Source organism: Rhinolophus hipposideros, assembly GCF_964194185.1.
Source record: "Rhinolophus hipposideros genome assembly, chromosome: 16".
Taxonomy (NCBI): Eukaryota; Metazoa; Chordata; class Mammalia; order Chiroptera; family Rhinolophidae; genus Rhinolophus; species Rhinolophus hipposideros.
The window spans coordinates 15569793-15586857 of record NC_138062.1 but is presented as its reverse complement, the minus strand read 5'-3'; the positions used below and the strand labels follow the sequence as shown (position 1 = coordinate 15586857).

The window sequence follows — 17065 nt, the reverse complement described above, 5'->3', positions numbered from 1 at the left end:
GAGACATCCTTCTGGTTTATATATTGATTTTTACTTTTACCTACCAGGAACAACCCACTTCTCCCTCCAACCCCCCATGCCCTCCACTCCCACTCGCTTCCCAGCCACTGGCACGTGGGGTATGGCGGTGGCGGGGGAAACGCGCCCCCCGAGCGCGCGCGGGTCGCGGACCTCGGGGCACCTGCGCGGCCGGCTCTCCCGCCCCGCGCGCCGCCTGGCCCGCGCCCGCCCGGGGCCGCCTCCACGGTTCCTTTGTTAGGGACGCCTGCGCCGAGAGGCGTTTTCCGGCCTGCCGGGAGCGCCAGGGCCCCACTCCTGACTTCTTAAGAGTCCCCGAAGGACTTGTAAGCATATAGGCTCGAGGAGAGAGGCTAAATTACGCCCCAGGGGACTTTTTAAGTAAAACCCTAAATTTCATTTAGGCTGTTCGTGGGCCACGCGATTGCAAAGACAACGGAAGCGCGCCCCTCCGCGCCGGCTTTGTGCAGCCCGGGCGACGAGGATGCCCGTCCTTTCGGACGGTCCTGCGGGGCCTGGTTTGCGCCACTCTCCCCCCACCCATCTCCCCGGCCCCCACCTCCCTGCACCATCTCCGCCCGCTCCCAGCCCTTCCGTTTCCTTCCACGGCCTCCCCCAGCCCACCCCCTGCAATCTCCCTCCCCGCCGGCGGGAAGAAAAGTCGGTAATAAGAAACCAGTTCGGTGTCAGTGGGAGCGGTGGGGGGAGATCCCCCCCCGAGATACAAGGCAATGGAGAGAGAACTCATTTTGTGTAAAGAGGGCCTCGAGTCACCAGGGAATTCCTGGATTGTCTCAGGCTGTCGTGTGTGATGTCCATCACGCCGTGCGAACACCATCTGCTCGGTATTAGGCTCTCAGTTGCCAGGCTACCTGCTGTACGCAGTAACACTTGACTGCCTGGCTCCACGTTCGCAGCGTCGCCCAGACGCGCGGGGCGGGGGCCGGGGTGGGGGAGGAACGGGAGTCATGATTAAGCCATCTGCAAGTGGAGGGGCGGGGGACACGCGGCGCGGGCAGAGCGGGCGGGCGCCAGCCTGAGGCCGGGCTGACACCACCATCTGCTGGGCCAGAGCAAGAACAGCAGCTGCTCCCTGTTCCCCCGACGGGGACCGCCTGAAAAAGGCTGAAGCCCTGAGCCTTCCGTCCTCAGTCGAGCCAGTGAGCCACCACGTCCTGTCACCCCGGTCTCATCGGCCTTTTGTGATCCCCACGCCTACCAGCCAGCAATCTTTGGCTCGCAGCCAGCAACCCCGGCCCCTCTCACCCAAACACTAGGCATGTTCTTGAAAACACTTAAGAGAAATAAAGCTTCCCTGCGCACAGATTTATAAATAAACAGCTGGCTGCTCTTGGGAGATATTTTTACCACAGCTGGTTTTTGAAGTAGAAAACTGCTTCTTTGGGGGAGGTCGGGTGTTTTTTACACTTCCTACCTCTCCCCAGCCCTTAGAAAACTGCTAAGATCTTCTCCCTGGAGGAGAATATATGTAAAATACGTTCATTGGTTTTGATTTTTTTTTCCCTCCCTTTATTTTACTGAAGACAGTGAGAGGTTTGGGGAGTAATGAAGATCTATGTAGCCATTTGGGTTTCTGACGGGAAAAGACTGAATGAGGATTCTTGGGAGAAGACAAGGGAGGTCGTTGAACAGGAACAAGCCAGTAATTAAAACTAAAAATACTGCATCATTTGGCTTCAAGGCATTACATTTCTGGTGACGAAAGCTCAGCCTGGTTTTCTCTAATTGCACACACAGTGTGTGTCCTCCTTAGAAACAAGAGCAGTGGCATGAAATCCTGAAAATCGACAAACTATTGCTCATTAAGCCCTCTTAGACTGGAGGTTAAAAGCCACCATGTAATATGAAACAGTTAATGGCTTCAGCCAGCTCAGTGTGTCGCTTTGGAATACACACCTGAGGCTGGGCTTCTAGGTCACTCACCCACTAGTGAATGCAGCAGAGCTGGTTGGGAGAGTCCTAAAGGTATAGGAGGCCATGCTTTAAAAGTGTACATAACCCTCCTCTCTCTACGTCTCCAGGTCTTCAGTGAGAAACCTGGAGGCAAAAATCTTTGGGAAGGAATCATTTGGGGAAATAATCCTGGGAAGTAATAACCCAAGTATCCCTTTGGGAAGGTTCCCCCTCCCGCCTCACCCCACTGTGCTTTTGAAGTATTTCTTTTTGCTGTAGCAAGACAGGGGCCAAAAGTGGTTAGACGTGTATCAACATCGTCACCGGGCAGAGAGAAAGCTGGGAAAGCAAGTCATTACTTACCACTTGTGGGCATGCACCCCAGCTACCCGGCCAGGTCACGCGGGACAAGAATATCACAAAGTGTGCAAAAATAAACAGGGCCAGCCCAGACCAGCCCTCTCATAAAATCAAGCTGAAGAAAACTTTTTCTTCCCTTGAGTCTCATTTTCTTTCCCACTCTCCTCCTTATCAAAACTGGAAAATAAATATACTGAGATACACAGAAGAAAAGCCCTGTATATCTGTATTTTTGCTGATCGGTTAACTATATTTCAGTGTGAATTTATGAAAGTGTTAAGTCAAGCTGCCATTTTCTTGCCATAAAGGTGGCAAGAAACAGCTTTATCCCATTGGAAAGCAGGGCTTGGAAAACAGGTAGCCAATATTGGGGGGGAAGGGGAGGCTGAAATATCTTGGCGCCTGCAAGGGTCAGTCAAACAAAAAGTAAACTGGTAGCATAAAGTTTCTTGGCATTTTTTAGTATAAGGTCTTTTTAATATAAATATGGCATAGCTCTCTACCTAAGAATTGTCTATTTGTAGAGAAAAGACAAAATGTTTTATTAACTGTAGCAATAACACATTCAAAAAATAGAATACAGTATGTTAATGGGAGACATACTGTATATTTTGTCTTAGGTGCACACTTGATATATAGGTTCCCAGACCTATAGCCTGGGAAAGTCCTGTGCCAGTGGAAGGAATGCGAACTTAGACTCAAGTTCAGTGTTCTAGTTCTGCTAGTTCTGAGTCTTCCATTTCTTAACTGTGTGACCTGGACTGCTGCACTAACTAACCAGACCTTCTTTGGGCTCTTGTTTCGGGGGTGAGAGGAGTGATGGTTTTTTGTTTTGTTTTATGGTTAGTTTGCCTGTTTTGTTTGGGTGGTGGAGTGGGGATTAATTACCTGAAACTTGAATGGACTGAAAGGAACATTTCTGCGGAATGTTCAGACAATGCTTGCCATTGGTAGAAGGAACAGGAAAGGAAGTGTCTAGAAACTAAACCCTATGGTAATACACCTACTCTTCCCATCAGCTCTTTTTCCCTGGTTGTCTACAGTGTCCAGCTGTTACAGACTTCCCTTCTGAGCCCAATTTCAAGTAGTCACTTGGGCTGTGTGTAAATAGGTCTCTACCTACCACTTTACTTCCTATTACTTAAGGACCAGCCCTTAAAAGTTTCCATCATTTGAATGACTGACACATAATTACAGCATCCAGAGACCCAATTCAACCCCCCACATTTAAGTTATCCCAGACATACCAGACTCACTTGTGTTTTTGAAGATGTTGGGAGATTACATACCTGTGGGCAGTATAACTAATGCTCCCATTTTGCACTATCAACAGCTCTCACCAGCAGGACTTTTTTCTTTTTTGTTTTTCAATCAAAGCTTTCCAATGTTACAATTACAGTTGACCCTTGAGCCACACGGGTTTGAACTGCGCAGGTCCACTAATCTGTGGGGTTTTTTTCAATGAATATGCAGTTGGCCCTCCGTATCCCCGGGTTTCACCTCTGCAGATTCAACCAACTGCGCGGATCAAAAACAGTATTTGGAAAGCCGTGGGTATGGGGGGCCAAGTGTATGTGATGCAATTGTATGTGTCACATCTTTTTATATAAAAGACTTGCCCATTTATGGATTTGGGTATCCACAGAGGGTCCTGGAACCAATTCCCCACGGTTACCAAGGGAAGGCTGTAGTTAAGTTTGGGAGGAGTCTAAAGTCATGTGCAGGTTTCCAGCTGCAGGGAGGTCAGCACCCGAAAACCCCACGTTGTTCCAGGGTCATCTGTCGTTAGAATTCCATCAAACAGCAGATCTTCCTAAAATGTCTCTCCTATTACCTAAGATAAAGTCCACTTTGGCCAGGTAGGCAATAAGGATTAAGAGGTAAGGTCATGTTTCCAGACTGAAGGTAAACCAACCTCAGGGCTTAGACCTTTGGAAAAACACAGAATGTTAGCTGAAAACTTGGCCCGTGTCCTTTAGTCAGTCCCATCGGAAACAGACTGGACTTGGTCTCAGATTCCCAGAGCCGTTCGCTATGACCTTCTCCCTACAGCTTCTGTCATTCTCCTGTGATAAGGCCACGTGTGAGGTCTACTGGATTGTTTGTAGGAAAATAGGATGTGTGCCACTCAGGACCCCTGGGGTCCATAGCCGGGGCCTCCACCCCACTTGACTTTCCCCATGCTTCCCTTCACACGTGGAATCATTGCATTCTCTTCTCTTCCTGCCCTCCCAGGAGCAGCACCCGGTCGGGCTTCCCCGGACCACAGGCTCCATGCAGTCCTCCGGGCCCCCTGGCCCAGCCGGCATGGTCTCAGGCTCCAGTCCCGCGGGTCCCGGCTTCCTGGGCAGCCAGCCCCAGGCGGCCATCATGAAGCAGATGCTCATTGATCAGCGGGCCCAGCTGATGGAGCAGCAGAAGCAACAGTTCCTGCGGGAGCAGCGGCAGCAGCAGCAGCAGCAGCAGCAGCAGCACCAGCAGCAGCAGCAGCAGCAGCAGCACCAGCAGCAGCAGCAGCAGCAGATTCTGGCCGAACAGGTAACAGGCATCCATGGTGGGATTCACTCATTCAGCGCCTGGGGGTATATGTGAGGGAGAGCCAGTGCTTGTTCCAGGTCTAGAGTTTCCCGGGATCACGGAAGAACCTGCAGGATTTAGACCTTTCAGTGACTTAGGATTTTTTTTCTCAGAATGAATTTCTCAGAAGGCCCGTTTGCCAGAGACATGTCTTCCATTCAAGCCTGACTCCTTTTCTCCTGGCTTCTGGGACAGGGGTCTGCGTAATCGTCATGGGGGTAGGGAGGGCTGGCTCCCATTCTTCCTAAACTGGAACATTTCTAGCAGGGAGGAGAAAAGAAAATGATTCAGAGAACTTTGTCTCTTGGAAGAAAGTGTCGGGAGGAAGGATTGAGGAGAATTCTACAGAATTGGTCATGAACAATGGAATGGGAACAATAGCAGAATAATAGGGCCCACAGAACTACCTGCAAACCTAAACTTGGGGTCACAAAAATGGGGCAAATTTAAGAAAATTCTCAGCAGCTTTTAAAACAGCTCAGGAGATCTTGAAGTTAAAGGAAGGCCTAACACTAATAAGCTTTCCCTTGGCATTTTTGTCCACTGTCGCCATATGATTCCTCCAGCTTTGAAAGAAAGCCTTCCCTGCAGGCTGCACCTGTAGGTTTCAGTGTGGTTCTTTTTGAGGTGTTTTGTTTTGTTTTTGAGATGCCCAGGCCTAACCTATCCCAAGAAAAGCCTGAGGCCTTCCGCAAGAGATCCCTAGATGGCTCCTGTGGGGGTGGGCATAGGGCATCTCGCTCTTGTCTTGCAGGAGGTGTGAGGTTGTAAGGCTCAACGCCCAACAGAGCTCTGCCTCACCGTTCCTGATGGGATCAGGGTTTTGGAAATTTCTCAAGCATCCTCCGTCACTCAGACACAGGCATGTTAGTAGAGGTCCCTTCTCACCAAGAACAGCAGTTCAAAGTAACACCAGTCATCATGGCTCAAATAGAAAAATTGTACCACTGAGCACAGTTCACTTATGTTCCCTTTTTTGCTTTTGATCCTGAACAGCTGTGTAATTATCTCCCTTTTTACCAAGGTCGGTCAGCCGCTTGGCAGCTCTTGTACAAACAAACCTCTCTCCCTCTCCCCCTGCATAAGGTGTGTGACAAGGAAACGCGCTAGTGTCCCTCAGGCAGTGATGAATGGAGCTGCCAGGGGAGGCTGGGCTTTGTAAGTCCTTTCCTCAGCCAATCCCAGGGAATGTCAGGTGTGCCTGATACTTTGAGTGATGGCTTTAGATATGTGTGCTGTGACCAAGACACAAAATGGAGGCAGGGTAACCAGGCAGAACTCGGCTGTGCCAGCCCAGGGGGGTGCCCACTTGGCAAGGTCAGCCAACCCTGGGAATGAGGAGGAGGCAAAAGAGTGGGAGAAAAGCTGCCCCAGGGTGACACCCACAGACTAGGAGGTCAGCGAGTGAGAAACCCCTCACTCAGGACTCAGAGACGTGCGGGGCTCCTTGGAAAAGACAGGAAAATGAGAAACTGCAAAAAAAAAAAAAAAAAAATGACTGTAATTCCTTAATGGCATGTGTACCAAGAGATGGTGAGGGAGCAAGGAAAGAACAATTCACTCAAGGTCAGAATGTGTCCAATCTTTGCCTTGTGGTGTGATTTCAGAAAAACCATTTAACCTCTCTCCGCATCTGCCAGGTTAGGTTTTAATAATTTCCCAGCCTTCCTCATATCGCTGTTGTAAGGATCACATGGGGTAATGGGTGTAAAACTCTTTGGAAACTGCACAAATGTATATGGGGACCTGTCACGTGACCCTGGTGTCACAGAAGAGCTGCAGCAACACATGCCCATCATCCCGTGGGACTAGCCCGGAAGTGAAACCAAGAGACTGCGCTGAAAAATCTCAAGTCACCGTAGCATCTTACCTGGACCCGGAGAAAGCGCTTCCTGACGCAGGCTGTGTAGGGTCTACAAGTGGGGGGCTGTCAGCGTGTTGTTTTGAGAATGAATATGGCATATCACTGTCAAGCTGGTTTTCCTGGTGTGCTGCAGCAGGGACAGTGTCCTCACACTTTCAATTTTGTAAACAGCGTATTGAAGACCCTTGGGTTTCCTGAAAGGCCACGTGAGGAAAACAGAAGGATGTGGAATCTTGCTGATCTTGGGGAACTTGAAAATGATCCTCAGTGGCCTCAGAAATCAGAACAGAGTGGGTTGAAAGCAGGCATGAAGTCACATTTAATGCCTTATTCTCAAAGCGTGCAGGGCATGTCACCTCCCAGCCACTCTCAAAGGTTCCACAGAACCTAGAATTTTCTAGCTGACAGAAACATTAGAGATCATCAAGTCCTTTCATTTTACAGATGCGGACACTGAAGCCAGGAGCTGATGTGACTGATCTGAGATCACAATTAGAGAGAGGCAGAGCCAGGGCTGCAACCGGGGCCTCCGGGACTCCTGACAGGCGGCCCCGCCCCCCCACCCCAGGTCCCCACACAGTGTATTCCCAGTGGCAAGTGGGACAGTTACATTTGTACACGACATGGGAAATGTGGCTGAGAACCTTTTAAATGCTCAGCTTACTTTCATTAATGCCCTTACGTCGCTGCGTAAAGGATTGGCATGTTTCTTGTCTGTACTTTATCTCCACAATTAATTAATTTTAACAGTTTGTGCAAAACACCCTGGTAGGCAGCAGAGGATGGGCTGCACAGGGAGAAGGTGGTTCTTTTCTTTGGTCGCCAGGCCTTGTCGAGTAAAAAAAAAAAAAAGAAAAGAAAGAAAGAAAGAAAGAAAATTATAGAGCTGCCCAAGAACAAAAACAAGAGAAAAAATAGAAATAAACACATGTGTTACGAAGCGGCCACTGTGTGTTAGTTTTACAATGAACACTGTAAAGAGCAGGGCCCTTGTTGTGTGTTCTTTTTAGCCTTTGCAGATGAAAGGTGCTTAATGAATATTCAGTAGCTGCAGACAAGGGTTAAATGACACACCAGAGGTCCTGCAGCTACTTGACAGCAGACTGAGAACTAAGACCCCTCTCTGCTCTCTCCACCTCACTCTTAGTTTCTCTCCCTTTTCGCATACAGCATGATAATGATCGTAGTAGCCTTTCCAGGATGTTGGTAACAGCGCCAGCAGTGCAGAGTCCCGGTGAGTGGAGAAAGACTAAAACGCAGGCCTCCCAGTCTCCTCGAGAAAGTACACGCTGTCTGTGCGAGTGGTGGCGTTGGATTCTAGGGGCAGTGCGGCGTCATGGGAATAAGACGAGCCTTTTTTTATAGCCCCCAAGAATCCCATGCTCCTATACCTGAAGCATCTATGAAGGTCGTTAAAAACTAGTTGCTGTCCCTTTGAGCTTGGTCTCCACGACGTGCAGGAAAGCATGCAGGCTGATTGGAAAGTCAAAGTGAAAGCTGCCTCACTCTGTACACATTCCTCATGAGCCAGCAAGTCCACACATCAGAAATGCCTGGGACATTCACCAAAAGGCATGGACAGGGGTGTCCATAGCAGCGGTATTAGGGACAGCCCCAGACTGGAAACACCCTAAAGGACCATCGCTAATAGAACAGGTAAATTAATTGTGGTATATTCATATGACAGAATATTCCTCCACGGTGAGAATGAACAGACCACAACTACACACAGCCCCGTGACTGAATCTCACAAATGTAATAAACGCAAGAAACCAGACACCAAAGCCAGACACAAGCACGTTGTATACCTTCACTTATCTCAGGTTGGTGCAAAAGTCGTGGCGGTTTCAAAGGTTAAAAATAATTGCCAAAACCGCCATGACTTTTGCACCACCCTAATATAAAAGTACAACAGCAGACATAACGGATCTGTGTCGTCGGGTTAAGGGTCAGGTGAAGGGTAATGACTGGCAAGGGGCATCAGGGGTGCTTGACAATGTTCTGTGTCTTGATCTAGATGCCGGTGAGGCCTACTGTGTTCATTTGTGCAAAATCCATCAACCTGGACGCTTCTGCTTTGTGCACTTGCCTGTAGGCATGTTATCCTCCAACACAAGGTTTATTTTGGGGGGGAAACCCGCCTTCCTCAGAACCGCAGGATGTTTAATTGCGTGCTCTGTCCCCACCTCACCGCCGCCCTTCTTGTCCTCTGTCGTTCCAGCAGTTGCAGCAATCTCATCTACCCCGGCAGCACCTTCAGCCACAGCGGAATCCATATCCAGTGCAGCCGGTCAATCAGTTTCAAGGTGAGGCTTGTGCGTACCTCTCCCGTCGTATAGCTTCCAGTTGGGCAGTGCAGTGAGTGTGTGGCTCGTTGCCTGATGCGTTATGTTCATGTCAGGTCATATTAAAGGTGTGAGAATGGAGGGTACCAACCAATCAGAATGCATTCTTGGAGGCCCCGGGCTATGCCAGGCATTAACCTTTTGGTTGCTGGCTCCCAGAGAGGTCTTGGTGGGCCCAGGGAGGGCTCAGGGTGCTATGGGGCTGGGACTGAGGCAGCTGTTCGTTGCGAAGGTACAGAAGCACTTCAGTAGTACAACAAGCAATAAGGGCCTGCTGGCCCAATATCAGCCTTGTTTTAGTCTGAGCATCATCTCAGTGACCACAGGAGAAAAAAATCCCATACCGTGTTTTTCTTGCTAATCCCAGGGGGTCAACTGGCCAAGGCCTTCACTGCCAACAGCCAAAGTGAAAGAATCTTTCACTTAGTGGCTCACAGCAACCACTAATCTCTGCTGAATGTAGAAAACAAAAAAGGCTCTGTGGATGGTTGGACTGTCTTGATCCTGCTGCCCTTTGTGGAAATCCCAAATCATGGCCCCAGTAGCAATGGTGAAGGTTGCCATTCAGTTGTAAAGTAGAAGGTCCACTCAACTATCAAACCTTTCCGTCTCCAGTAGAGAGAGCCCCTGCAGGTCTTGCATGGTGTAGACGATGTGCCTGGGGATCTTTCCCAATCTTGTCCACAGGAATTCTCAAGGAGTCTGTAGGGGTCACCTAACAGCAGAAATCCTAATTCTGATCCCTGCTCTTTCCATGGGACGTAAATCAATGTGTCCCAACTTCTCAAGAGTGACCTACACTTTGAGAATCTCTCAGGAGCTGTGAAGCCATTGCACAGAAATATGCATATATAAACATATGTACAAACTTTGTACATCATTTCACAAATGTTACCCCCTCCCCCCATAGACTGTTGGTGAAAATTTCATAATCTAGGGTAGCATTTTTCAGTGTTTGGGTTGCAATACACTAGTAGGTTGTGAAGACAATTTAATAAGTCACAACTAACATGTTCAAAATGAAATACGTACAATAGAAAAGAAACTATCTGAGTGTATCAACAAGGGAAACTGTTCTTTTTGTTCCAAACCCCCATGTATGTATACTGAATCAGATACTGTGAGTTGCAGTTTAAAAAGTCTAAAAGCCACTGCTGTTTACTGCCAGATCTCACGGAAAGCCTGTGAAAACACCGGCTTTGGAGTAGCTACTGAGCCCTTCCTGCCCTCCCTGGAACATTCCTACCAGTTCAGATCCCTTTGGCCTTGACATGGAGAAGGACAGAAGAAATTGGGCTTCCACAGGTGTTCTGTGCCCTAAATCGGTGCCAGAATTCTTTGAAGAATTACGTTTCTCACTTGGTCCTGGGTGCAGAGGAGTGGAAATAGTCTTTGCTGTATGGACAGGCTTTGCTGCAGACACAGAGCCCTCCTTTGTACCTGGAGTTGTCACACTGTAGCTGCATCAGAGGCCCCAGCAGAGCTTGTTAAAACACAGATTGCTCTACGGCATCCCCAGATTGTGTCATTCGGGAGGTCTGGAGTGGGACCGAGAATTGACACTTTTAAAAAGTTCCCAGGGGTTGCTGCAGCTGCTAACCTGAGGACCACACTTTGAAAACTGGTGCTTTAGGTTAGGAACGAATTAAAAGCATGAAATCTGATGAGCCTAACTTACTGTCCCTTGAGATTTCTAGGTTCATAACTCATTATGTTTTGGAGTAAAGGGACCCACCAAAATTTAATAATTCCTCTGTAGTAGGAGTTATTCTGAGTGCTTTGGTTTCACTTTAAAAGTACTTTTTGAACTTTTCTAAAACCCCAAAATACAAGTAATCAACCTAAAAATTTCACTACACTTAAGGTAAACAAGCCAGTGACCTTTTAGGGTTCCTGAGCTGATGGAGAAATCTATTTACTATCTTTAGTATTTTCATTTATACTAACACCCTAGATAGTGCAATGCTATGTATCTGGGAATATAGCAAATTGATAAATAAGAAATATTGTTCTTGGAGAAAAGTTCTGGTAGGAATACCTTGCATGAGAACCTTACACATCTCCAAGGTTTTAATGACTATCTTTCTCTTACTGAGTTCTATGCCTCTGGGCAATATTACATGCCTCTGAGGAAATGCTTATTTTTCACAAATACAGGCATCTTGTGAGTGAAGCCAGAACATAGACCCTTTTAGGGGGGAAAATGCATATTATCATCTCTATTTGAACATGGAAGGTTTTTTTTGACATTCTTAGACAAGAAAATTAATCTAACCACAGCGTCTCACAATACTAACTGCTTTAGACAAAAATTTACAAAAGAAGAAAAAGTAATCTGTTGTTAAACATATGTAGGAATCAGATAAAGGCAAGTTAATTCTTTGGACACATTTGAATTTTCTTCCTTTATATATTTAAAGTTAGTGAAGGCATAAAACTAGATTCATAAAAGGCTTTTTATTTTTCTCAGGCTGAAAATATGGTGCTGATTTTAAAATGCCCTTTTTTCCCATAAGAATTACACCTACATTGTGCAGTCATTTACACTAAGTGACAATAAAGATTGGCTTGGATTCATCTTTTAATACCTCTTAAAAGGCATTGCAGCAGTTCTGCCCTCTTAATAAAGGAAACTATTTCTCATTCAAAAACTTACTCCGGACAATTTCCAATCCCTTGGCATGTCCATTTTAAACATACAACAAAACTGAACAAAATATTGTAGCCATTTTATGTATTTCTAGCAGCCGATGAGCCTGTTTGTGTAATTGGGGCTATCTGATCAATCTCTGAGTCAGCAATATTTTTCCCTTAAATTTTTAAATAAGCAACTCAATAATCCATTTCACCACAGTTGATCAGATTGGCCGTGTAGTCGATACAAATTTAGTGGTGAAGGTCACAAAACTTCCTAACAAGATTACAAGTTGCACTGTACTTCCATCCAGTATTTAATCAGGAACTTTTGATTTCTTTTAAATAAATCACTTAGATGTAATTAAGCTTAAAACAAAAAAAACAAAAAAATGGAAACATTTCTAGGGATCTTTCAGGTTTCCCCACAGTAACCATTTCATTGTTCAATGCAGCATGATATTGATCTCAAGCCTCAAAAACTTAAAGTCATAATCAACATTCCCGTAATTTTCTTTCTTAAAGCAAGAAATAATATATGGAGACATATTTGCTGCCCAGAAATCAATACCCCCATCAGGAAGACAAAAACACACTTCGGTTATCTGCCAAGGTGCCAGGCTTAACAAGGTTACGGGATTCTCATCTGGTTTCTCGTCTCAGTTCCAGAGAGGATCAAATTTGCTTATGATATCGATTGGCTCCCATGCTGCATCCTTTTTAAAAGTCCAAGAAAAAAAAAAAAACTATTTTTCTTTGTCTCATAGACTTAATCATTAGCAGGGACATAGAAAAATCCATTTCTTGCACCTCCTAGTTTTTTACCGCATTGACTGGGGTGCTAAGAGTGACATTTCTATTCTCCTGGCTGGTTTGGAGATATCCTGGGAACGTGGAAAGGACTCACTCAGATGCCTAATTAGAGTGGAGTGACTTGGCACATTCATACCCTGGCCAACTTTTAAACAGCATCATTAAAACTGTGTTAGCAATCTGCTGAGAGACATAGTCATTGCCGATTTCAAGGACTGGACTTTGCTGGAGAGAGCCGTAAGTTCATTGCCAAGGAGCAAGTAGCAGGATAATTTCCTCTTCTAGCTCAGGAAGCTGGCCAGTTTGCACTGACATGTTATGATTCAGAGAATCTGGAGCATGTGGAAATCGACAGAGTGGGTCCAAAAAATGTCGCATCTGTCGAAATACTTCTTAGCAGATGCAATGGCCTTTAACCTCTCAAATCCTACTCAAGTCTTAAGGGAAATCAGTCTAATGGTCTTTACTGATAGTATTCTCTACTGAACCATGTTCCACTTCACAAATAGAATATGCAATTGCCATTTCTTCTTAATTTAGTCTAGAAGGCAGATTTCCCTCTCACCTCCAAGAAAAATGGTATCTAATTGGTTGAGGATGGCATCATATCAAAAGAGCGAGAAACAATCTGCTTCCAAAATGTGAACAAAAATCAGAGTAGTCAAGTGAAAAAAGTCAACTACAAAAGCAAGCATGTGTACACTATGATCCCAATTTGTGTGTGTGTGTGTGTGTGTGTGTGTGTCTATTTATATATAAATAGTAGCTCTCAGTGATCATCTCTGGAGGGTGAGAATTTGACTGATTTTCATCTTTGTGCTTTTCAGTGTTTTCCAAATTTTTCACAATCAGCATATGTTATAAACAGAAAAATAATAACTGCTTTTTGTCAAGGATTTATTATCAGAGTGGATCCTTTCATACAAAAGAATTTTGTCACTCTCAAAGAAAATTCCCACACTTTGTTACAATACATTGCTTTTCGAGAAGAGTGAGTAGTGCATGTCCTTCTCTCCCTGCAGGCTCTCCGCAGGATATAGCAGCCGTGAGAAACCAAGCAGCCCTTCAGAGCATGCGAACATCACGGTTGATGGCACAGAACACAGGCATGATGGGAATGGGACCCTCCCAAAACCCAGGGACAATGGCCACAGCCACTGCCCAATCAGAGATGGGACTGGCCCCTTATAGCACCACGCCTACCAGCCAACCAGGCATGTACAATATGAGCACAGGAATGACCCAAATGTTGCAGCACCCAAACCAAAGTGGCATGAGCATCACACACAACCAAGCCCAGGGGCCGAGGCAATCTGCCTCCGGGCAAGGGGTTGGGATAGTGAGTGGGTTTGGTCAGAGCATGCTGGTGAACTCAGCCATGACCCAGCAGCACCAGCAGATGAAAGGACCGGTAGGCCAGGCCTTGCCGAGGCCCCAAGGCCCTCCAAGGCTGCAGGGCATTATGGGAACGGTCCAGCAGGGAGCCCAGAGCTGGCAACAGAGGAGCTTACAGGGGATGCCTGGGAGGACTAGTGGAGAATTAAGTTCATTCAACAACGGCGCCAGCTACCCACTTCAAGCCGGCCAGCCGAGGCTGAGCAAGCAACACTTCCCACAGGGTCTGAGCCAGGTCCTGGACGCTAACACTGGCGCGGTGAGAACCCTCAACCCTGCTGCCATGGGTCGGCAGATGATGCCTCCACTCCCGGGGCAGCAAGGGACCAGCCAGGCCAGGTCAATGGTCATGTCTGGCCTAAGCCAGGGCGTCCCGGGCATGCCAGCATTCAGCCAGCCCCCAGCACAGCAGCAGATGCCCAGTGGCAGCTTTGCTCCAAGCAGCCAGAGCCAAGCCTATGAGCGGAACCCCCCTCAGGATATGTCATATAATTACAGTGGCGAAGCAGCTGGGGCCTCTTTCCCTGGCCTCTCAGACAGTGCCGACCTCGTGGACTCCATCATCAAAAGCGGGCCAGGGGATGAATGGATGCAGGAGCTTGATGAATTGTTTGGAAACCCCTAGTCCAGAGGGGACCCAGGAGCCACAACTCTAGTGGTTAACGCATAAAACGTGAAAAAGAAACAGGATGTGGACCCATCCTTGTTTTTTGTTTTTTTGACCCACGTAAACTGAGCAAAACTGCAGCTGGCTGACAGTGGAAGATTCAGGTGCCAATCCACAGCCCCGCTGGGCCTCATTTCACCTGATTTTCACACAGCAGTCAAGAGGAGACGCCCTGCAGGTTCCTGCTGTGAGAGAGGGAGACACACCAGAGGCAGGTGGGGAAGACGAAGGAGGCCTCCTGCTCAGCACTCTCTATGGTCACCTGGCCCAGCGAAAGCTGCTCCAGCTGAGACGGACTGCTGCCCAAGGTGAGGCATCTGTCAGCCCCTCCTGGCACAGGTGCCGAGACTGCAGCTTTGGAGACACAAGAGACAGAGCCTCGGGCCACAGAGACTGCTGGGCGCCCAGGCAAAGAGCACAGATCCGAAATGCACTGAGCTCTGGCGGGAAAAGAGATGTCAGGCTGAAGACCTGCGACTGTCCGGGGAGGGCAGGCACGCAGTGAGATGTTGCAGGGAGACTACGAAGGATCATACCGCCTGTCTCCTGCCCTGTGGTGACCCTCAGCAATGGTAGAGGCTGTCTGTCGGCTGCCTCACCAAGAAAGCCAAGTGAGCTGACAGGAAGGTCCCTTCTGCAGTCCTGAGGGCAGCACCCTCTGCTGGTCACCGTGATAGCCATCACTCCCGGTAGTTGGGCTGGAGCCTCCCGGGAGCCCAGTACACTTGTGACACTTGGGCAGTTCCCATCTACTTCCGGCACCACAGGGTGAGGAGACCTCAGGGGATGCTGTGTGCCTGCCAGCGTGGCCGCCTTTCTCCCCAACCCCTGCCCTGTCCCTCCTTGCGTCCACCCCAGCGTCCTTGCTTCTCCTCGAAAATGAAGCTTTGTCTTTAGGGAGCCTGGGCAGAGTCAAAAGAAGTGCGAGAAGAACTTAGACAATGCCGGACATACAGAGGCGACACTGGAGTTTTCCTCCTCTCCCAAGTGTAGAGCTAAGTGAACAGCCCCTGCCTGGAACTGAGCGGGCTGCTTTGGTATCCGATGGCGGGTTCCTCGCACTGCGCCTGATGAAATTTCCAGTATTCCCACGGAGGACTGGCCTGGAGGTTGCCGGCCTGGGCTCCCTGTGGGAAAATCCCAGCGATGATGCTGTAAATGTGGCCTTGCCCTTCATCCCTACTCACGGGAAAGACAAATCTAAACTCCTGAGAGATGAGGCCCTGAAAAATCAATTGCTCCACCTGACACATTTTTTATGCTAAAAAGGAGGAAGATATGGTTCCTTTCCTAAGGGCAAAGTAATCCACTTCAAAAGTCCTGTACAGTTGTTCTCTTTGTAATTCACCCAAATCTGCTCTGACTGAAGTCTGTCAGGAGGGCTCAACAACCTCCGCTGTCGTAAGGCTCGTCTCTTATTGACAAGAACTTACCTGTCCTGTTTTGGAGGCCATGTTGCACAGCTGTTGTCCTGAGTGAGTAAGAATGGCGTGGCCCCCCTCCCTCTGTGTCCAAAAGGCTGGCCCCCTTCTGTGTAGTCACATGCAACTCCCCACACCATGGAGTTGGGTACCATGGAGAACCGGAACGGCTGCACTCAGGGAAGGTCCTGAGAAGGGGGTTCAAACGGAAAGCTGGGGGCAGAGGATGTAGAGAGGCAGCAGGCAGGCAAACACTTGACTTGCTCTCCAGGTACGAAGGTTATGGATCTACTCAGCAAGGGGCAGGATGAAACCAGAGGTGGCCAGGTGGGCAAGAGCCCAGGCAGGGGCCGTGCTCTCTCTGGGAAGAGGTGATAGCAGGAAACCTCTTGAGTGGAAACAGATGAAAACCAAAAAAAAAAAAAGAAAAGAAAAGCCAACAAGAAGACACGGAATACATAATTACCTTTTTCTGAAAGGTACAGGAAATAAATATATAAGCAATGATGAGAAGCTAGACGTTGCTTGATAATGGAGCAAAGATAATGGCGGGGCTCCATTATCTTTGAAAAGCTTCCTCAGAATGCTCAGTCCCGGGACCAACTAAATAGAAAGGTAGATTTTAATAAGGTGGTTTGGTTTTGTTCTCGTTTTTACTACGGTGCTGATGTATATGTAATGTCTAAAAAAGTTATTTGTAAATAAGTTTTTACAATACTGCAGATATCACTGGGTCTACTATCTGTAAAAAATATACATATAAATATATATATACTGTTTGTTTAAAATAGAGTATTTTTATTTCATTCCTTAACTCATCATCACAGCAGTGGTATTGCACTTCAGATGACATCTAATTACTAATTTGTACTGTATGACCTATGGCAACTTGCTCCATTTTATTCAGATTTTTCTAGTTTTCTGTTTTTACTTTGTACATTGAGCATTGCTTATTTCCTGTTAAGAAATGTACAGAGCTCTGAAATGTAGAAATGAAGTGATGTTGACATACCACTTTTAAAGAAAAATAAAAATAAAAAGTTATCTGAATCAACCC

The 17065-nt window shown here is 47.4% G+C and overlaps 1 protein-coding gene across 1 annotated transcript in view; it reads left to right on the top strand.

The window, feature by feature from the left end:
* The window catches only part of MAML3 (mastermind like transcriptional coactivator 3), a 384594-nt gene extending 367529 nt beyond the window's left edge, over positions 1–17065 (top strand). The window contains exons 3-5 of the mRNA XM_081077338.1: positions 4528–4830; positions 8955–9039; positions 13548–17065. Coding sequence (XP_080933464.1) covers positions 4528–4830; positions 8955–9039; positions 13548–14545 — 1386 coding nt within the window. The 3' untranslated portion in view covers positions 14546–17065. The remainder of the gene's footprint in view (positions 1–4527; positions 4831–8954; positions 9040–13547) is intronic.